Source organism: Rhea pennata, chromosome 9, assembly GCF_028389875.1.
Source record: "Rhea pennata isolate bPtePen1 chromosome 9, bPtePen1.pri, whole genome shotgun sequence".
Lineage (NCBI taxonomy): Eukaryota > Metazoa > Chordata > Aves > Rheiformes > Rheidae > Rhea > Rhea pennata.
In genome coordinates, this window is record NC_084671.1 from 11,990,513 (window position 1) to 12,013,315 (window position 22,803).

The window sequence follows — 22,803 nt, forward strand, 5'->3', positions numbered from 1 at the left end:
GAGGGAAGAGAGGAAGAAGAGAGGTAAAGAACAACTGTACGAAAAGTTGCTGCAATACAAAAGGAGCCAGGGTGCTGCAATGCAGACCTGCAACACGCTAGTGCACATGCTGCACCCCGTCTTGGGGTCTAGCACTGAAGTCAGAGAAATCTCCCCTCGCCAGAAAATAATCGTAGAGACAGGGTTTGCCAAAAGAGGGCCCAACCAGGAATCTACATTAAGTAAATAAGGATATTTTAAGTGAATTTGGTTTGACTACAGAAATGGATGCCAACCACCCCAGAGAAAACTCCAGGGTGTAAGCCAGTATAATTCAAATCCTGCTTACTTTACTTGCATCATTACTGTTTGTAGTACGGCGGTGCCTAAAAGCCTGTTTTAAACATGACAGCGACTGCACGTGCTGAACGCTGCCATGACAGTCTCGGGCCCCAGCACGGGGGGAGCCCGCGGTAACAGGGACACGCGGGCGGCGCTCGAAGAGGCCACACCAGCTGCCTAACGTTTATCAGGTCTTTGGCGGGCCTCACGGCAGCGGGAAACGGAGAAGCAGCCTGAGAGAAAGGCAAGGATGGCACCTGTGGGGGTTTCTTCCACAGCAGTCACCTCGTAAGGGACAGTATGAGAGAAAACAAAAAGATATTCGGGGACAAATGAGTTCCAGAAGCAACTCAAGGCTGGAATCGTTAGCAGAGTCTGAAGCCTTGGCGTTTTCTCAACAAGTAATCTTAACGACAACCGACGGGGCTGCTCTTACGAGAACGGCAAGCAGGATATGACTAACACAAAACTTCAGGTTACCTAATAAATCTTCTCGGAGAGGCTAGGGATTACATCCCTTCAGCAACATTTTGATTAGCCTGGCTGTTACAAGCCACCACGAGGAAATCCATCGCAGGGCACGCTTCAGTGCTACAACCAAACTCCACGTTGCTTCAGTTCACAGGCGTTTATAAGAAACGCGCACCTGAACCGAATTACTGACGTTTGCGGAAGGTGCGCCTAGCTGTTTCATGCGCTTGAACACACGCTTCAAAGCGTTTTTGCAAGTGGAAGGGAATAACCATTTTACCTTTATATGTTGCCTTTTTATCACAGATTACGGAGAAGCCCCAAAGAAAGGTGACATAACATTTAAAAAGATGACTCCCAATTTATATTCTGCTTTCAAGGAAGTTTCTATTAAACTAGTAACAGAACCAGAAAAGAGAAGCAGCAAAAATAAAACAGTCACTTGTCTCCTAATTACCTTATTAAACTTGTTTTTTGTATCTTTTCATTACATCCGAGGTGAAACATTGCTTGGAGCAAAAGAAAAGTAACTGCTCCATTTATAGAGCTCTGATGTAATGACAGAAGCACTGAACAAAAGGTCTTTGATTGTATTTCTGCATTTCTACCATCTAGCCATGAAGCATAAAGCTAAAACAATCAATGGAAAACCTATCGGAATACGACATTTTCTTTTTTAAATCAAATTATCTGCAAGTTCAAACACTGAAAATAATTAAATCTGTGTGAGGAAAGGTTTATACTAGCACATATGGTACTTAGGCAGAGGGAGAAAGACCGACACAGAGAAATTATACCTAAATGGAAAACAGGTACTGAAAACTCTTATTACTGAATAGAGTTTTGACATTAAATTCCACCCCTACATTTCAGTGGAGGAAAAGATCATCCTCAAAAATAAGATCTAGTTAAATTTCAAATTCCATAAGGACAGGGAAAGTGTCAAATGGAATGCAACAAAATTTGTAAGACAAAAGTAATTTCAACTGCTAGCAAATTAATGAACGTTTTCTCATTGTTGAACAAGTTTTTGCTATAGGAAATATATTCATGGGAAAAAAAATGCTACAAAATCATGAACAAGTAAGGGCTCACTGTTTCAGTTACAATAATTGCTAAAAGCAGCTGTCCTGGCATATGTCATCGTTAGACACAATATATATTTCCACTACAAAATAAATCTCAAGATCTTACTTCAAAAATTCAGAAAACTAATAATATATGACACACTGGGTTAAGTGCTACTGAGAAGAATAAGGAACCAGAAGAAAAATGAATAAAAAGATGACCATTTTCTAATCTGATTTCATCTTTCCTTCTCAGCCTCATCACTTCTGTGAAAGGCAAGGATGTATCTTGAATAAAGACATAAAAGAAATCAACGGTGTTGGAAGCCCAGAAAAATAATTTCTGAAAACACCAAGGTACGTATAATGTAAAGTTCAATATATTAATTTACTACAAAAGCAATGGGATCACATAATCAAACAGAAACAGGGTGCTAAAAGGCATCTTTAAAATACATTCCAAAGATGAGCTCACTGACAACAGAATAGCAATAGTTAACACGAGTCACTTATTTTCTCTCCTATTTCTTACTATATAAATAGGAAAGCATATTTTTATATACTGATTGTGATTTCACTGAAGAGGCACATGCATAATCACAACTGAATCACTCTCGGATATTATACAAGCTTTCCTTCTCTCTCTCACACAGTGCTGGTCAGATGATAGCAGGAAAAACAAAAAAAATCTGAACAGAGAGACAGCAAATATCTTGACCAACACGTTCTGATGGGAAATATTCTACCCGAGTGCGCTGTCTAATGAAAGTTTAGGAAGATCACAGAGGCACATGAATTAAGAAAATAAACCCCAGACATGCAATCATGCAACAGCAGGCAAATCTGTTCTCTCTCTCTTTTTTTTTTAATAGGCAGGGATTATGGCATTAAACTCTTCAATTATGCTACATTGCTAAGATACCATAAAGGAAGAAATAGCATAAAACATGAAGTGAATATATAAATATTTTAGTTTTTTCTAGTATCCAAAATAGATTTTTAGATTTTGTCACTGATAAACAATAAAAACGTATGAGGAATATTTCATGATTTGTAGCATTAGTATGTAATGTCTGTTATGATATGATTACTGAGATACTGAGTACTTCTAATCACTGTGTGCAGTATGTAAACAAGTTAAAGCAGAAGGCTATATGCAAAGCATTAAGAATATTTTACTTAACACCAAAGAGCTCATCAATTAGGATGCAAGCTGAACACAGGAGGAATCAAACTGGAACTGAGAGAGGTGTATTTTGAATTCTAGCTGTTCTTCATTACCAGTAATTTCCTTCTGCTCTCAGCAAAAGCTAAGCTTTAAGTGTTTTACGGGAAAACATTGCTCCATTACCACCAAATCGCTGGTAGTACAAGCTATACTACAACGGTAGTATTCATGGCATCAAAGTTGGCAGCTAAGTCATTTTTCAAAGATGGCCATGTTTTATGCTATTTAGATTAGCTCTAAAATAGTTGGTCTAATCTGAGACAATCATAACATCTCGTTATTTTTATACTCTAGAATCTGCCACATAAAAAGGTCATTACGTGCAGGATTCTTACCACTAACAAGGCACTATCATCAGTATGCTGAGACCTTCTGGATGGAAAGGGACACTGGGAGGTGGGAAAGATGGAGTAATGTCAGAAACACACAGAACGACACAGTATGTGAACAGACAGACATTCTGGAATATGTATGACCCGTTAACTGCATTTTCAGGCGGATTCTCTACAGTTCCACACAGTGTATGTAAGTAAAGGTAAGAAAACATAGGAATATATAGCCACATGACCTATGGATTACAGTGTATTCTTATCACTTCAGGAATTAATTATTCTGCTTTCTGTGTTGTCTCAAGCAAATTCAGACAACCATGTATTCACAATTCTTACTGTGGTAGAACAAAAGACCCTTTGGAAGAGTAAGTTCAGAACAGAAGAACATTAAGAAAGCAAAGCAGCAAAAAAATCCAAATACTTCAAGTCTGGGTAATTTTCAAACAAAAAAAGAATGAGTTGGAAAAATGCTTCTAAAGTAGTATTTAAGTGTACTATGTTAAAGTTATTCATCTGATTAACACTGAATTATCTTTCCCTGGAGGAAACTGGGGATGGCAGGTAGAGGAAAATGTGTTACTGTACAAAAATGTGATTCAGAAAGTGAATAGATATTATTGGCTCAGGTCTGCATATTTTAGAAGACTGAGCCTTTTATGACTTTCTTCCTCTCTGTTTGCTTATTACTTTCATTACAAAACTACACTAAAATAAAGCTTTTTTCCCCGTAGCTGATAACCCTCAAAATTCTAATGCTTGATTTTTCTAGAATAACTAGTAATCTAAACATAATAAAATGGGAGAAAACTGATCACTGAAGGAGAAATGACTGCAACAAAAAAGCTCATCTGATACTCCTGTAGAAATTTAACTGTACTGCTTCCAAGGAGTATCTTAAAATAGAACATGGAATGTATTTTCCATACAGAACACAGAAAACAAGAACAACACAACAAAAACAAAACATTCTCAGGCACACAATCTACATGAATACAAGGAAATAATACATTAAACTGATCCCATAAACAAAAATCCCAACGCTTATTAAGTGTGAAAAAAAAAAAATCTGTGCTATAGCCCAGGACTGAAAAGTTCTTCATAATCAGGAAAATATTTCTGACAGAGCTCTGAGAATCTATACGCTGCCAGCCATAGCAAAATTCTTACAGGAGCCTTACCTCATTATCCAGAGGACTTTGCTTCTGAGGACTTAAGGATGCTTTTTGCTATAGAGAAAAGGAATAATGAAACACCGATTTTAAAGGACGTGGCAGAGAAGCGTAAGCTCAGAACAAAACAGCACCACTTAGAAGTCTTTTAAATAGGAAGTCTAAGCTTTTAAATAAAACAGGCACTAGGAAAATTTCAAGTTTCTTTGAGCTGAAACTTCACAGATATTAGTCAAAAAAAAAAAGAGGGCTTTTACGCCCTAGAAAAGCAACTCTTCACCCCCCTCCAACATTGTTGTTGCACATTAAAGATACATGATAAACCCCAAATATAACCCAAGGGAGGAATATCGTTGCTGAGAATAAAGTGCTCATGAATAACAAAGGCAATAGAAGAAAAAACAAAAAAAGGCTTCTCAATGAACAAAATGCATCTTAAATGCCTAAAAGCCTTCAACTGAAAGGCAGAGCTGAAACTATAATAAAGATAGCAAAGCATTGCCAGGGGTCTGAGATGAGCTGGTATTAATGAAAAGCCTAGTTTCAGACAGTTAAAAACCTTTTCCTAAAATAGTATCACACATTACACAGATGCAATATAGTATTCTTTTCTTCTCTGCAGACCATTCCAATCCTAATGTATTAACTGTAACATTTCTTGAATTTGTGATGGCAAGATTTGGTAGGTCACCAGAGCAGTAAACAGCAAGACATAAATCTAAGTCAACTGGCATATAAACAAGCTTGCGTGGCAAACTCTATTATGGATTACAGGGAATAACAAAAGAAGAGTAGATTACTTCGCACTGGCTGCAATGAAAGACAAAGAGAGGTAGTGCCCATAGAGCAGCTGACATGTCATAAATCTGCACTGTTCCTTGATCTGCAGATAACTTACTTCTGCATCATAAAATATGGAAATAGGTGTTAAGGTCAAGGAGCATTATCTTCCTGTATGACTGCCTTCTCTGCCAAATTTCTGTTCAAAATTCTTTGAGCTGTCCCAAATAAAGAATTCTCCTTCCTTATACCTTGTCCAGATTTACAAAGATGAAAAACTAGGAGAATGAGAGGTCCGCTATGTAGAAACAGAATTCTTTACAAAAATCATATTTTGGGTAAATCTATTCCATCTTCCTCCCTAATTTTAGTTTGGTCCATGTCAAGTTATAGCACCAACTGTGAATGGAAGTAAGTGCTGTTTCTCCATTTGCTTTATAAAAATATCATCCAGGCCCAAGTCAGTGTTCTTATTAATTAATACTCATTGAGGGACCAGAAAAAAAAAAGTTTAGTATCAAACGGGTATTAAAAGGAGGTACTTTAACAAAGTCAAGGACAGCTTCTCTTTGGATCTGTTTTGTTCTCATCCTCTCCTCCTCGTATTGAAGTGCTGCTATCTGGGCTTCCCGACGGGTACGCTCTATGTGCCTGTGGTGCAACTCAGGGTCTGTATTAGGCACCTGGAACAAAACAATGGACTAAGCTGTAAAGACAGAGCTACACAGGGAAGGAAAGGTGGGATACAGAGAGACTGCCATGCCTTGTGGCTAAAGCAAGTTTGTTTTACTGTCAAGCTTATCCAAAAAAATAAAACAAGGGACAACAATGTGTTACCTGACTGTGATGACTTGATAGAGAGAGAAAGTAAGGTGAATCAGCCAAGGGTCTGACAAATGAAAAGAAGAATACCTTTTACCTTAAATATAAACAATTTTTCATATATCAGTTGTCAACAATACACAAATCTCATTAACTTTAAAAGACCAACTATTTAGTAAGCTAAACTGTTAAACCAACTGCTGCAGTAGTGATTGATTCTGGACAATAGTTTCTATCACATATCAAGAGCACAGATAAAGTTCTTTCACAGATCAAGATGTATCAGTAGGACCGTACATTTGGCTTACTATATTGACACATCTAGTACTTAATAACCATGATCTAGGAGCTGATTAAGTAACCAACTCAGGAACTTTTCATATGATCCTCACATAAAGGAGCAGCTGGTTACCATCATTATTTAGCAAAATGATAATTAAAAAAAATTTAACAGAAATTTATGCTTCTCTTCCCTACCTCTCTGTCCTGTCCACATAATTCCTTAGTACTTGGTGTTGCTCTCTGTCCTGCATCAAATTTAGAGTTTCAGGTCTTCGTAACTCATCAGTATCCCTGCGGGTAAACATCAGGTGGAAGGTGGATTGGCCACTGATGCATATAAACTATTGCCAAATTAATTTTTTCCTTAGATTACAGCTGTTTGTAAAAATAATTGCCCAGATAATTAGCTTTAGGAAAAAAAAAAAACATGAAATTTAAGAGGACTGAAAAAATTATATTGCTATACCAAGTTAGATCACATCTGCTGCAGTTTATCATTTAAAGAATGAAACTTGCTTAATAAAATGATATTTTAATACACAAAGTCTCTTTCAAGACTATTTTCTGGTTATTATGATCCTATACCGCTCTGGAAATAAAACAGAATTATTATTAAACAAAGTACCTTTGATACTTTCAGAACAAATCTGTTCACTGATGAAATTATGACTTTCTCACTGTCAGTGATGCAAGTGATGATCAAGGTCATCAAGTAAATAATAACTGATCTGTCTCATATCTATCACATCAACAGCAGAAGAGAGATTTTGCGGGCAGTTCTTAGCTGGAGGAAGGCTGCTAGCACCAAAACAATTCCCAAACCCTACCATCTACCGCATGTTCCCTGCTATGATGTCTCCAGGAAAGAAAGTAGATGGGAATTCGAGTGGTTTATTCTGACAATCTAAACTTAGCAAATCTCACTCCTGCTGCAATTGTGTGTGAGAGAAACCTGAAAATGCATTTCCAAAAGTCACCAGCGCTGTGGTCTACATGCAGACTAATGGTCTTGCCTGTATGGAGGAAGTCAAGAGATGGGGAAGGTCCATATGCTACAGGTCTCCTCTGTCACTTAGGTTAGCACTGATGCACATGACAGATCCACTACTGTGCTGTTCTGAGTGGACAGGACTGGGCTCAACTGAGTGCCAAGAAGCAAGATCCTTATTCAGATCAGGGTAACCTCAGCTGAGTTAGGAACGCACCACAGTCTGTCCACAGGCACAAGTTGTATTTACTGAATTGAATCAACTAACGTAAGTACTCTTAAGATGAAGTCTGCATTACATCCAACTCTTCAAGAGTTTTAATGGATCCAGTATGGTGAAAAAAAAAAATAGGCTGCCTGCCAAGACATTTGCAAAAAGTTATTGTGGAAGCAGTTTATCGCTTGTGGTTGTCACAAATGAAATATTCCAATAATAGTAGCTGTAAGTATATATAAAAGATAATAATTATTTGTCCTATAGCTATTTTTCCTGAATTTTGAAGGCAACAGTATGATCAGTTTTGTTGTGCCTCATTATGAATTTTGCTCTGCTGTAGCACAATATGAATAAACTACAATTCATTTAGATCTTTGATTAAGTACTTCTGCATAAAGATCCATTACCACATCCAAGTAAAATTCTGAAAACACTGGACATCTTAGTGAACTACAGTTTCCTTTATCACTGGTGTGGTCTGCCAAAATCTTGTGTGTAAATAGTTGCTCTCTCCTGGCTAACTGGCCTTGTCTTACTTCCTTCAGATGTGTCATGCAACCTAGTGTTTGTAAAATCTCTGATTATTTCCATGTCAACCACAAACATCCAAACAGGAAAAACAAGCAAACAAACAACAAAAAAAACCCAAACAAACAACCCTCCCCCCAGTCTTTCAGATCAAGCACACACTCTGCATCTCGGGAGAACATGGCAAACTGCTACATTATTTCATGTCCTCCCTGTGGACACTATAGCGTAAGGAATGCTGAAGGAGTTACCCTCTATTATATCCATACAGCTATTTATACTCTGACTGCACAGGTCAAAATCCTTACTGAAAAGGTCGTCATAATTTTGGAAAAACTTACATACTGTCCTTGATTTTGTTTTCTCTTTAAAAACTGTTTTTGAATGCCATTAAAATGAATTTCTACTGTCAGCATAAATAATGACATACCTAAAAGCTAGCAGTTCTCATTCTATTTTTTTTAACATTCCTAGTACAATCAAGCCAATTTTCTGCTGAGCTCTTGCACATCCACTTCCACTCCACAAAATACTGATGTACCTCAATGGCATATTGAGGTTCTGTTACTTTTGATTTTAATTGCATTAGCAAGAAGCTACATATTCGCTTATTTTCTGTTCTTTCAACTAGACAACCAGAAATTTCTTCTCAAACCCAGCCACCTCATTTATATCCTGTCCAACTCTGACCTGTTTTTTCAGGATAAGCATTAACCCTTCCGATAAGCTAAACAAACATTTAAAAGTATTGGAGAAATTCAAACGGTCTACTTTGTTAAACTAAGCAACTACGCATTCTTCCTGTTCTCAGCACTGACCCCACTTCTTCCACTGATGTAAGCCCATTGTTATGCCACAGAAAAGCTCATTTTTAATTAAATTGATTTTAAATCACCCAACTAATCTCAAAAAAACCCCAAGAAGTAATGAAAAACATGACTTCACAGCACCTCAGTTACTCCACACTAACTCCCTTTATGCTTCCCTAAACCTGCAGTATGTTTATCCCTTCTTTTTTTCTAAAGTAATTTAGCTTAAGCAATCTATTTGATCAAAACACAAATTCAGTCTCAAAAGCACAAATTAAAGCAGTTACAATGTATATGTTTTAAGCTGGCAGATTTCTTTAACCAATTGATTTAAAGCTGAGATTCTTTTCTAGAATAGTCAAACCTTTTTGTCACTGTCATCATCAGAATATGAATTCCTAATCTGGGACAACAGCTTACTTGTAAAACGCCATGTACATTTCTGGCAAAGCAGCAGAAAATGTCATGTTTTAAACAATCATTTAGCAAAATATATGCTCTGCATTCATCATGAAACTTTTATAAAATTACTCTTACTACATCCTCTTACCTATTTTGATGTAAATATCGTCTTGTATCCTCTGTTCTTTGAAAATCTCTGATGGATACAGGCTTTACTGGTGAGCTCTAAGCAAAATAACAAAAGATGAAGTTAGCAACATGTTCTGAATACTGTTCATGAATGTCAGAGAATCTCCTTGCCAAGTAACATTTGTAATTACCGGTATTCAAAATATCTGACCCCCCACCCCCCACCAAATCACAAACCAGCTCAGGGATGAGCTCGTTTCCAACAAAGTAAGTTAACGTTTATCTTTTCCTGTGATTTACATAAACTTTTGTTTCAAGATTAAACATGCCTACTGATAAATTTTAAAAAGAGTTTAAAAATCTCCGCTACTAAGAACCATGCCGAGAAGTCAGTGCAGGTATAAAATGAGTAACGTCACTTGGAAGAAATGTGGAGTTAGGCTTCAAAGAAGATACATGTAGCTGTACAGCAATGCAGCTAGCACTCTGGCAATGGATATGGTCCTGGGCAACCTGCGCTGGCTGACCCTGCTGAGGGGGTGGTGGACCAGATGATCTCCAGAGATCCTTCCAATCCCACCTTTTCTGTGATTTTGTAGCCTTGAATTTCAGAAAAATAGGGTACAGTAGCTGACACTCTCTTATGCTGGCCTATAGACAGGTTACAGACAGGGTAAAAAAATGCCAAAGATGGGGTAGCTGAGAACACTCACAGCTTAACTTGAGCTATACAGTAGTTTGTCCCACTGGGAACAGGGACATATTGCCCTTGTAATTAAAAAAATTAATATCCTTTAATGTGGCAAAATAGAAAATTTTCAAGATGAACTTTCAAATTTTTACTTGTGCCTGTGTACACCTTGCATATAGTCAGCCTTCTTAAGTAGTGAAGTGTTTTGGGTTGCTTGTCTTCTTAGAGAAACCATTGCTTTGGTTAAAAATAAATAGCTTAATTTTTTGAATAGATAGATCCTTATGAATAGCTGGTTTTGGATTTGCATCAATATCTTCTCACTATTAACAACTAAGAGAGTCTTTGACTTGTATTGCCAATAACTTTTTTTGAGTTTGGTCTTGTGTCTATGCTTCAAATAGCACGAGACTCTCTGATTTGATAGCAAATTTGAGACTTGCAAAATGAATGCATCTTCAATAGATATTTGTGTCACTGATTTTAACACAGTAAGCAATAATATAAAGTATAATAAATAAGAGGACCAAGCTCCTACAAGGATACTAAAAAATCCATAATTCCCCTTCCCTTCTCCCCAGGAGCATACATCTTTCTATTTCAAAATACACAAAACTCTGAAAGGACACATTCAAAACTTAGCACACTGGATGCTACCCAGCATATCAACCACAAAGAAGGATTTTTTCAGACAAGTTATTCATGCAGTGCATATAAGGAGCCACTGAACTGTGTAGTTCTGTATTTTAAGATTTGCAGAACACAGAAGGAAACATTATTTGGCTAAGAAGCTGTTTCTTTAGTCTGATTTTTGAAGAGACTCACCAATGCCTAGCACCCAAGAAACTGTAACAGAACAGTGTTCTCCACGTGTTCACAGCAGCAGCTACTAGAAATGGTAATTTATGCAATTTTGGCAATTCATGCAATTTCAAAGCAACTTTTGTGAATTTTGATCAAATGCATGCTAATACTTGTGCAGCTAGAAAGGAACAAAATGATGCGAGATAAAGAAAAGTCACAGTAATTACTGCACTTGTCTGCTCTAGGACATCATTTGGATACAGCAAGAAATCAATAAAAGCTGCTGTTACTAACACAGTATGGTGTGAATGCTGTTGAAAAATATGCGAAAATAAATAAAGTTCCTCCTCAGGAAAGGGGAAACAAGTACATGTCCTGACTCTCAGGAATTGTTTTGCAGTTACAGTATTCTGATTTCTAAAATGCAACATTCCAGTGCAAGTATTACATACCAGCCTGAAAAAGAAAGATATTTGAGAACAAAAATGAAAGAGATACAGTTTAGACTCACTGGAAAAAAGAACAAAGAGTTTTTTTTTTTGAGGGGAAAAACAAGGTAATGTCAGAGCTACCCTGTTTCTGTATATGTAAAAAGCTGTCTAGAGAACTGTCTAACCTATCTAGCAATACTTTATTTATTGCTCATTTACTATTCTTTCACTAATGGAAAACAGTTTAGTGCCAGATTTATCTCGCCTACAGATGTTTTTTGTTCAGAAAGGTAAGTATGTAAACATCCAGTCTGTACCAGTGGCAACATTTCAAAGCTTTGCTCAAGACTAACAGAGAGAAAGTAATTGTAAATCTTCAGACTTTTCAAAAAGCCTAGTATTTAAGCTAGTCTAAACTTAAGATAGATGCTCAAGATAGTAAGTTTACTGGCAAGTAACTTGCAATCAACATGAACAAACTAATGCAGCTGCAAGATTCCTGTACTACATCATTACATAGATAATAATCAACATATTTTGCCACTGAAAAAGCCAATTTTCATTCAGTATTACCAGGTAAACATGATCAGTTTTCCAGGTATTGCCAATTACCTGGAATTACCTCAGAAGCATCAATTTCAGTATTTTCTGAAGGGAACACTCCTTTGAAAAACTTGTTCATAGGCCTAATGCAAAACCTTGCAGGAACCCACATGAGAGGAAAACTGGTGTTGCTATTTCAGATTCATTCCATATACCCCAAAGGACACTCAGGGAGCTTAACACTCCAACTCTGACCTTCTACAAAGCACAATGTTATGCTCTTTCTCCAATACAGACTATTTTTTTTTTTTTTTTTTTTAAATCGAAGAAAACCTCTGAGGACAAGTAGCATTAATACCATCAAAAGGCTTTCTTGGGGCATATGAATTTAACTAATTTAAATAAAAGCACCACCTCATTAGAGATTCGCCGCTGTTCAATATATGCCATGAATTGTGTGCTGAGGCTGTCTGAGTCCATGCACCTGGGTTGCCTCACCTCTTCCTCCTCCTCTTCTGTGGCACAGCTATCAATATAGTCGATCTGATCGAGATCATTTTCCACTTGAAACACATACACAAAGGAAACACCCAAAATTAGATAATCAGCAGGCAGGGGAAAACAAACAACAACACGAAAACAATGTCAGGAACTAAAGGCCTACAGTTTTTCTTCCATCTGGGAAAGCCCAGCCTGAAAGCTCTTGAATTCTGCCTGGTCTGCTAACATGTTAAAAATTAGAGTTTTGAAATGAATGTTTTTTAAAAAAAAGCAGCGAGAAACACATACATCAAGCATGTAATTTTAAATTTCTGTTTGTGGATAGTTTTTTGGTCACTGCAAAAGTAAGTAGATAATGTGATTTTTTTCCCCAATAGCAAAAAGTAAACATTATCTATCAACTGACACCAAGACTGTACATGATATATGTACATTTTGAATCATTTCTCTTGATTTAAAATTCATCTCCTTCAGACAAATTAGATGGATATGACAAATACTACTACTAACTACTGCTACAAAAAATCCCAGAGGACAGCATGATCAAGTTACCTGGATGCGAATGCAATCAATGTAAAAAGGGTTTGTGGAAATAAAAGACTATAGAAAGCAAAGAAAATTGCTAAAACAAGAAAAGAATTCAGTATCCAGCAGCTTTATTTTAAAAACAGGAATGAGAAAACAATTTAGGAGCTGCTGAAATGGAGTGAGAAACAGCACAGTTTATCACTTACTGACTTTCCCTCAGACGGTGATACTATGTAGGGCTTTTTTTTTTTTTTTTTTTTTTTTACTTGCCACTGTCTTTACACATTCTGTCCAGAGGTTTGGGAGAGTCACTACATGAAGCAAACTACCCTGCTGCAAAATACTGTGCTGAGGATGCAGGGGAAAGTATAGGCCCCTTCTCTGAGCACCAGAGCTTTCTTGTTCTTAAAACTCTCCCCAAACTTGCTCCAGACTCTCTTGACAACATTCTTTTTCTGCTCCCACTCCCACCCCCTGCCTTCCTGCTCGTCTAAAACAGACTTCTCTTTGCCCTGCCACACAATCTAGCAACTGTTACTGCCAAAGCCACCTCCTCTGCTTCTACAAGCATCCAAAACAGCATTCCTACATCCTCTGGCTTCATTAAATCTCCATCTCACTTTCAGATTTTTTAAAATTTCTTTCCAGCCTTTCTTATTAAACATAAATAATACAGTAGAGGGTGAAAATAATTAGTAGCTGTGTTAAGAGCACAGAATCAGAAAGGATCTCCTGCACCTCTGACAGTTGCATGCTGTGGCTTGTGCCCCCCTCAGATACTCTTCCTCATGGCCTGACTGTGCTCCACCTTAAAACTATTGAGGCATTTTGAAATGTCTGGTGTACAACCCAAAGAATAAAGTTAGTCTTAGAGGCAGGGCTGGCAGCACTACCTGTTATAAAGGCTGCCCATAGCTTCCCATAACATCAGGCTTTCAAATTCTTCTAACTTTGCCAAATTTAACTGTTTGAACTGAACTTTTTGTCTGTGCACATGTAAGAGTGAATCAATCCAGAAGTTTCAGATATTTCTAGAAGGTGGCAAAGAAAACAAAACATTGTTGCAGAGAAGAGTAAGACTAAAAAGATGAGGTGGGAGGAAGAGAGAAGGAAAAGTGGGAGTTGGGGTGAGAAGATTAAGACTAGCTGGGAAGAGGCAGACTGAAGACATAGGGAATATGAATCAGAACCATTAATGGAAAGGGAAAACACGGAGCAGCTGGGCAAGAGGTTAACATAATCAGACTACATTGGAAGGAGAAAGGAATCTAAAAATAAGCAGTGTGCAAAAGGGAGAAGAAAGAATGGCTAAACAAAACCAAGGACCTGAAAGAATACTAAAATTGGGTGATAACACCAAAAGGAGGGCTGGGTTGCGGAGCAGTGGTAGTAGGGGATTATTAGAAGCTCAACTGAAGGACTGCAGAGATCAAGAAATGAAGGAAGCGCTACCACCTCTTGAACAAATGTAAGGGTGCTGCTCTCAGACTGCAGGGCAATGAATTATGAAAGCGTGAAAAAGCAATCTTGCTCAGGACCTGTCACATGTTTGGACTGAAACACGAGATTCCTATCTAAGTACTCTTCTGCTGCTTGGAAATATAAATGCTCTGGCAAAACTGCTCATCTCAGCCCAGCATGGACAATCTATTACTGCTGCAAGTTCTCCCCATTACCTCAAGCAGCAAAACTCCAGGTAGTGAAATTCAAGATTCCAAAACATTGTTTGAAGTAATGGAAGACTAACATAAGTCAGCTTCTGCATATGTGCCATCTACTGTTTTCCACATAGTCTTAATTCTGATGCTACTTGATTTTACCTTGTAACAACCTTAATACACTTTAGATGCAATGGCCTTTTTGCATAAATCCACCTAGACCTTTCTCTTTTTTTTCTTTAAAAACAAACTATATCAAGTATTCTGGAGCTTTAACAATGACAACAGTAAACATAGTAAAAAAGATCACTATTTACCTCCACCATTAGTTAAGACTGTGCTACCTCTGTTTTCTTGATACTGACTTTCTCTTCGCAGTCGCTGTTCCTTAGTGATCTCTGCCACACGCAAAGGGAGGTCGGAGAACTCATCTGTAGGCTTTAGAAAACCCAAAGTGAAATCAAGAAAAACATTCTTTTTGGAAAACATCTTCTTGTGCTGCTTGGTTCAGCTGCTGAGTTGCCATCTCTCAATCTATGTTTTCATTTCAACTCTCCTGTTTTGTGGCCACAAAACACTAATTTAAAGCAAAATACAGCTAAAGCATATTGTTTTTAAACAACATATATTTAAGCTTTCCTAAAAACCTATCTACCTGCTTTCTTGTATTTCTCTGCAAAATCAACAGGTACTTGAAAATATCCTAGGATGGAGGTTCTAGAACTCCTCCAAATAAAGAAGGCACGGGGGAGGGAGGGGCAAGCAGGCAACAGAGTGAAGCTGGCAAGAAAGCTTTAGGTCTTGGCTTCTGCCCTTTCTAGTATTTCCAAGAGGAATAGGGAGCTTCTTCCTGGGAAGAATAATTGACAACCTCCTTCCTAGGAGATCCCATTTTATTGCTTATAAATGGCAAAGCGATTTTATTTTTAGCATTTTAAATAAAAGCTGCAAAATAAGATGATGAAACTTCCATCTCATTTTTGAAGCTTAATTTTCATGTCCTGATTTACCTTCTAGAAACAATCATTCATAAGTATTTGAAGATGACAACATTGTAACGTGATAGTGACTAGCCTTTTTGTTTTTCTTTAAATGAGAAATCCCCTTTTCCTCATCTGTTGTGCTCCAATAAACTCATTGGTCACACACTGTTTTATATATTTCTCTTATTATTTCCAACTTTGTATCCATCCAGTATAAAATTATGCTTGCTTTTCTCAGATAAATTATTTTGGAGCAATAAAACTTGCACACTGTAATAAATGTCATCTTCTGAGCATGTTTCCAAATCTATACTTTTTATCATATCTCCCTCTTGTATAGTATTACACTCAGCAAAAATAAAATCACAACGCTTACCTCATTCCCTGACCACCTTTTGTCTCCACTGTCCACACTATTGAAGCCAGAATCCAGTGCTCCATACGGACGACCGGAATAAAGTTCTTCATGGCTGTCAAATACATAATATTTACAAAACAGTAACTAAAATTATTGTAAAAAATCTCAGCTATTACAGAAAGAAAAGCAGAATGTACTTCCAAGCACAGTTCCAAGCGCCTTTACAAACTCAGCCTATTAGAAAGCATCATACTGCATTTGCCATATCGAACAAGAGGCTATGTGCTTACAGCTACAAACATTCCTATCTGTCAGTCACGTGTCCACCTGCCACTGGCTAGTGTTTTACATGCTAATCTGATCCAAAGTACTTACCCATATTTAAACATCTCAAAACAACAGTATTGACAAAGAAAATCACACGGTAGTCTCTGTTTAAGAAGTTAAACTTTCTTTTTCTGTAACTCAAATGTTTTGGTTGAATAACACTTCTGCATTCTTCCCACAAACTTTCTTGTAAGTAATCGTAAAATCATGTAAAATTACTCTAAATATAGTTGTATCAGAACACACATCTTCTACAGAAAAGTAAACCAGAAAGTATTATACAATCGTTGTGCATATCAGAATTGCCTATCTAAGAAAATGCACAGTAAGCAGGACAGTAATTTCAAATAATCTACCACCACTTGAATAACACTAAAGTACAGTTTTTATTTACTGACTCTGACTTTGTTAATGACACGTCTAGACAATGGCATTAGACATGTGCCTAGGGTTGCAATACACATTAACTGAACAGCCACACAGTTCTTTTTTCTGGGCTCAGAAACTACGTAATTCAGCAGTGCAGCCATCACAGATGTCAAGTCTGGCAACTGCTGCAGACAGCTACAGGACAGGAACAATGGGACTTGTCCGACCCTCTGCAGATGGCACTGCACAATGGATCAACTGTTCGACTGGTACTCGATGCCCCAGGGAGAACTGCAGCAGTAATTACTGCATAGCACACAAGGGAGAACGCACTTCAGGAATTTAATTGCTCCACCCCATCATAACTGAAATGCAAGTCATTTTCGCACTGGTATTGCTCTCAAGTTGTTACTCCCTTTCATATCTCTCTCTCAGGAAATACTTGTTTTTAAATTACTGCTATTACTATTATTTATGTAGCGCCATAAGCATGTACGGGACTTTGTAGAATAAAATGACAGACTACCACCTTGCGCTGTTTACATATTCAGACAGGCATAAAATAAGAAAACAGATGAAGAGCTACAGAAGAGAAATACTAGGTATTTATTTACTTCTATGTAGATCTAGATCTTGCAAGTAGCAAGTGACCAAGCTCTTTCACTTGCAAAGAGTTTTGGTTAACATAAAAGGTTCCACCTTCATGGCATTGCAGTTGAACATGAAGATCAGCTGCATAACAAAGTTTTAACAACAAATATGGGGAAAATAAAAACAACTCCTTTATTTGAGCGAGGAAGAAAAAAGAACAACCATGAAACTTCTCAGTGCAGTTAAAGAACTATTCACTTGAATCACTGACAATAGAACCAGTTCATTTCACATGGCTGAATCTGGAGGTGACTCTAGAAAAAGTATCCTGAATCGGTTATGGACTTATTTTTATAGTCACAATTTCAAGCTATGATTAAAATACATTAATTCTTTTCATTTCACGTAAGAAATTAATGAAAAATTTATTAATAAGATGTAATTACAGACAACAACAGATCAATAAGGACACAGTCACTCTCTGATTTTATTAGGATTTCTCTTAAATCTCAGACTCATTATGATTTACTGTCAGATCCTTTGATTTATGTTTTATTGCTGCTACGACAGAGATGTATCCTTTAGCAACTCGCTCCTCCAGACCTTATCATCACCTTCCAAGATCATTTAAAAAATAACGTAGTTTCGTATTTCACTACCTCTCTTTATTCTAAGGGTTATAAAACTGAACTCCTGCTTTTTCTCTGACAGTCTTAATTTAGCAGCTGATATAGCTGACTGTTCCAATATTTGTGTTACACTGCTAAGCAATTGTGCCAAGTGAAAGCTCACCAAGAATAACAATTTGCTAATGGAGTGGAGATCAGCATTTACACCTGTGGCAAAACCATTATAAATTCTGTACAAAAAGTTAAAAATTACAGTAGGATTTTACTTCAGTAAGTATGCAGAAAATCTCAATATTTCACAAACTAAACACACTGGTTACTAACATGAGAGTATATCCTCTGTGCTCTGAAGACAGCATTAACATACAGTAAGAGAGCGTTGATAACACTGCCTTACATACATTACCTATTTTTTTCTTCTGAATTGTTCTTTGCTTCTTTTATAGTGGTTTCTTGCTAGCATGTATCACAAGATAACGCAAGTGACATTCTTCAAAGCTACCTCCATCAGTGCACTGACCAACGAACAATCCTCAGATACAGTTTTTCAAATTCATATGGCTGACAAGTTTTCCTGAATGACATCAAAACAGGGAACCTGGAGCATGCCAAACTTACCAGGATCCAAACCCCATGGGTCTCCTGTCATAATCGGGCAAGTCTGGAGCTATCTTGCATGCTTCTATGTTCAGGTATTTAAATATGTGAATTTTTCCTTTTATACATATCTAAAAAAAACAAAACAAATAAAAAAAAGTAAGTAAAATTTGACAGTACCTTTCCAAATTACTCTAAAGACATTTAACCTGCAGCTGGGAGTAATCAATGAGCACATTCATATCAATCAATACATCTTTTCCTCTAACCCTGCTGCATTTTAGAAATAGCTACACATCAAACAAATAGAAGAAGTCTTCCATGTACATCCGCTCTGCATGCAACTTCATCATCTGGATATTGATATTTCGTCAGGCAAATGATGTAAACATTTATAAGTGCTAAAATTTATACCCTTGTCATCAGAAAAGATGCATCCCACCCATGCTCAACTTTGAATGGCAGTGGCAGACTTCCAACTGAAGTTGGAAGTGAATGAAGCTAGTAACAGTTGTTTTTGCATTCTATAGTGAGGTGGAAACTACAAGTCTTAGCATGTGCCACTCGTGATTCAGAAGCAGTGGCTCACACCAGAAACTGGAGTACTGAAGGGTTTGTACACGCACTTTAAGATTTTAATTAGCCACTAACCATATTGCAGTTTCTAGTCCAAAGCCTGATGTGAGCCTACTACTGCAAAATGAAACAGAACACATAGCAAAACTGGGTCCTCAGTCTAAATTTTGACATTTGAGTAGCACAAAAGCAATCTGGCCTAACCATTGCTTCCTCTCTTCTATAGCTCTCTTGAAACTATACCTATTAGAAATCTTCAGCTAATATTAGCGAGATGCTAACAGTAGAATTCTTAGTATAAACCTGTAAAATTACTAACACCATCAGTAAGGGAAGAGAAAGCTTCTTCAAGTTGTGATGTATATTTCAAACTGTTAGAGGATACACATTATTTAAACTCCTCTTGTTCTTAAGTAAAGGTTCTAATATAATCTTTCAGCTTTTAACTTCATTCCCCCCCTTTTCAGTTAAAAGTCATCCCAATTCCTAGCTGCAGTTACCTGTGCAGGGGGTGACTGGAGAGGGTTGTTCTCTAACATGATGGTCTGCAGATGTCTGAGGTTCCGGTAACAAACAGGGATTGTTGTTATTTTATTGCAGGAGATATCTAACCGAATCAAAGGCAACTCAGCAAGCTCTGGAGATAGAAAACAAATATCTAGTCCAGCAGGTTTAAAAACAAGGAGTATAAAACTCAAATGTCTGTTTTACAAAATGATTAACTAAATACACCTCACCTAGCTCTCAGGAGAAGAAAGAAAGTATTAAAAAGAACCCAAAAGCACTCAAATTTTTTGCTGTTACAACCAATAGCCTTTATCTCACCTTCAGGTAAATGTACCAAATGATTTCTTCTGACATTTAGGTCACGCAAGGACTCCAGATTGCCAATCTGTGGAGGTATTGTCTGTATTTCGTTACAGCTCACATCCTACAAAGCAAGGATAAAGTGAGTTAACAATTTTGACATTACCACCACTAACTGGCAAGTCTCTGTTAACTATGGTACGCCATGTTTTATGTAGGGACTGAAAGAAGAGAGACAAGTATTTATGTAACACCTCAGATGCTTACATTTATTAAATCTCATTTCTGAGCAGAGGCATTATTGTTATTTTAAATACATGGAGGAATACAAATTTTAAAAAAATTAAGTATTCAAATGAGTAAGTCTGTTTCAAGTTACTTAAGTTATTCAATGTTATTTGATACAGTGCAACTTCCCATATGAAAGCTTTTTGTCAGAAAAAAAAATGTATCAGGAACGCTAATTCCATACAGCCTCTCCCCCAAAATAGGGAAAACTCTTAAAGTGATGTAATTCACTTGCATTCCAGTGCAAGGTATCTTTTCCCCACACAAATGAGATTTTTAAAATCTCATATAATATTTTATATTCTTTTTCTAATATCTCTATCACAAAGTCAAAAAAACATAGCTAGAGATATAATGACAGATACAAATCTTTCTTAGGCCAAAACCAGATTTCAGTTACTTGCTATGGCTCGCAAGTGACAGTTTACAATTATGGAGTTCTTAGGAGAACAAGAAACAATTCTGATCTCACACATCCCAAGACAGCATCCTAATTACTGCACTATTTTTAATCAGTTTAAAAAAATGGTATTTCTTCTGAAACACGTATGAACCTACTAAACACATCAAATAAAAATTAAAGATTGAACTGAGATAGTTAAAAAAAAAAATAATCGTATACTCACAAGCTCTGTCAGCTGTCTGAGCTGTCCGATTTCTTCGGGTATTGAAACCAACTTATTATTACTTGCTATCAAAACTTTTAGTGGTAGACTACACAGGTGTACTGGCAGTGTTGAAAGCTGGTTTCGACTTTTTGGACAGAAAGAAAACAAAGTCATTATCACCTCACTCTAGTGTGAGATTGCCTCACATCTGTATATAATGAAAGATATACAAAAAAAGCACAGTCCATTTTGATAATGATCAACTCAACTTCTCCCTTATTACTACTGAACTAATGTCATGAAGCCTTCCTTCATTACTTGCTTTACCTAGTTATGTGTGAACAAAATCTCAGGAAAAAGTACTAACCCTGATTAGACTGGTTTGAACTCAGGGTGAAGCAATATGACATTTTCATGCACTTTTAGGTGCTTCTGATAACTGGCCACTGTCTGTTGCAACCTGGTATGTTTGAACACAGTGTGAAAGCCTTTCAGATAGCTAGTGTTGCAGGTCAACACATACAAAACCCACAGAGGAAGTAATTACTTACTCAATTAGAATTATACTTTAAGTATTCAGTATGTCATGTGGATCAAGAATGGAGAATCTGGTTGGTTTTCAAAATCCAGTATTGGATGTTTCACAATAAACCACTATTAAAGCAAATTTGAGGTCATATGACTGGACTGTAACCTCACAGAATGAATCAGACAGGATGAGAATGGTTTATAAAAGAGAAAGCTTATTTTTAAAAAATAAAATGTAGCAAGCAATAGTGACTGGACAATTAGAAAGTTATTATGATCTTAACTAAGGACAAAGCCAGATGCTGATGTATACCAAAATACGGTGTTGATTCTCTTCATGCCTGAAGCCTACGTTTCCCTGCTACAAGAAGAACAGTTCTGAGCAGTAGGTGAACCAACAACAGCTGTTAAAAGTACAATAATTGGACTGCACCTGCTAGAGATCACGGCAATAGGAAATCCATATCTGACTCATATCCTATTCCTACAATTCTTATCGTTAATAATAATAAAAAACACAAACAAACCAGCAAAAATGTAACACCAGTAAGAAATTGCCTGAAATTTTTCTTGCTTGCCATCACTGCCAGTTTGTGACTGGGAACTTTCCACACCTCTTGAAATACTGTTTCTAGAAACAGAGAATCCTGTACATAGTTGAATTTCATCAACAGCCTACGTTGTGGCAATTAGTTTTTAGCACAGGCAGATAATCATTTGATGTTTGAGAAACCTCTTCAAAAGCCATTGGTACAGCCAACATAAATGGAAATTGAGTAAGCCTTATTTATCAGCTGACAGGTGAATAGTAAGGACTATCCACTAACACGATCCACTCCTTTCCATCAGCATGCTTGTATTTCACATGAAAACTACTGGAATTTGCTTCGACTTCTCTAGAATGGAATTAAACTCTCTTCTTCATTTTCCACTTTTGCAAGCCACTTCTTAATCTTTGTGTTCCCTGATCAATCCAAGTCTGCAAGTTTGGTTCAGATTGCTTTGATGATTACACACCAGGTCTGCATTATTTACCGATGTTCCAAGATGCATAAACCTAGACTAGTGATGCTAAAGTAAGGTGTTTAAGATAGTAATTACCTGATATTTAGAAATGTTAAAGACTGTAAGTTTAAAATAGCCTCTGGGATGTATCGAATGCAATTCTGGTACAAATTAAGGCTCTCGAGGGAGACAAAGTGACATGCTTCTGCTGGAAGCTCTGACAATCTGTTCCGTGACAAATCTGCAGGCAAAAAAGAAACATTTAGTGAAACTTCATGAGGGCAAGTATCGTCTGTATATACAGAGACACAGTGGGAAGAGTTGGACAGGAATCAGTTTTGCTGTCTTGCAAAATTTTCAAGGTTACAAAATGATATCCATTTCACGCAGGAAAGAACCCAACATCTTTTAAAAATTTACAGCTACAATGAGAGAG

The 22,803-nt window shown here is 37.0% G+C and overlaps 1 protein-coding gene across 10 annotated transcripts in view; it reads right to left on the reverse strand.

Moving 5' to 3' along the window:
- The window catches only part of LRCH3 (leucine rich repeats and calponin homology domain containing 3), a 68,009-nt gene that overhangs the window by 16,077 nt on the left and 29,129 nt on the right, over positions 1-22,803 (reverse strand). For 2 of the 10 annotated variants that reach the window (XM_062582677.1, XM_062582673.1), the window contains exons 2-15: positions 22,464-22,608; positions 20,853-20,979; positions 19,957-20,062; positions 19,632-19,768; positions 18,577-18,686; positions 16,061-16,154; positions 15,019-15,139; positions 12,429-12,577; positions 9,565-9,641; positions 6,668-6,763; positions 6,206-6,257; positions 5,911-6,051; positions 4,598-4,645; positions 3,423-3,476 (exon numbers count right to left, since the gene is read on the reverse strand). In XM_062582677.1, the coding sequence (XP_062438661.1) occupies positions 3,423-3,476; positions 4,598-4,645; positions 5,911-6,051; positions 6,206-6,257; positions 6,668-6,763; positions 9,565-9,641; positions 12,429-12,577; positions 15,019-15,139; positions 16,061-16,154; positions 18,577-18,686; positions 19,632-19,768; positions 19,957-20,062; positions 20,853-20,979; positions 22,464-22,608 (1,457 nt within the window). The remainder of the gene's footprint in view (positions 1-3,422; positions 3,477-4,597; positions 4,646-5,910; positions 6,052-6,205; positions 6,258-6,667; positions 6,764-9,564; positions 9,642-12,428; positions 12,578-15,018; positions 15,140-16,060; positions 16,155-18,576; positions 18,687-19,631; positions 19,769-19,956; positions 20,063-20,852; positions 20,980-22,463; positions 22,609-22,803) is intronic. The other 8 variants (XM_062582683.1, XM_062582676.1, XM_062582680.1 and 5 more) reach the window with 6 other exon arrangements.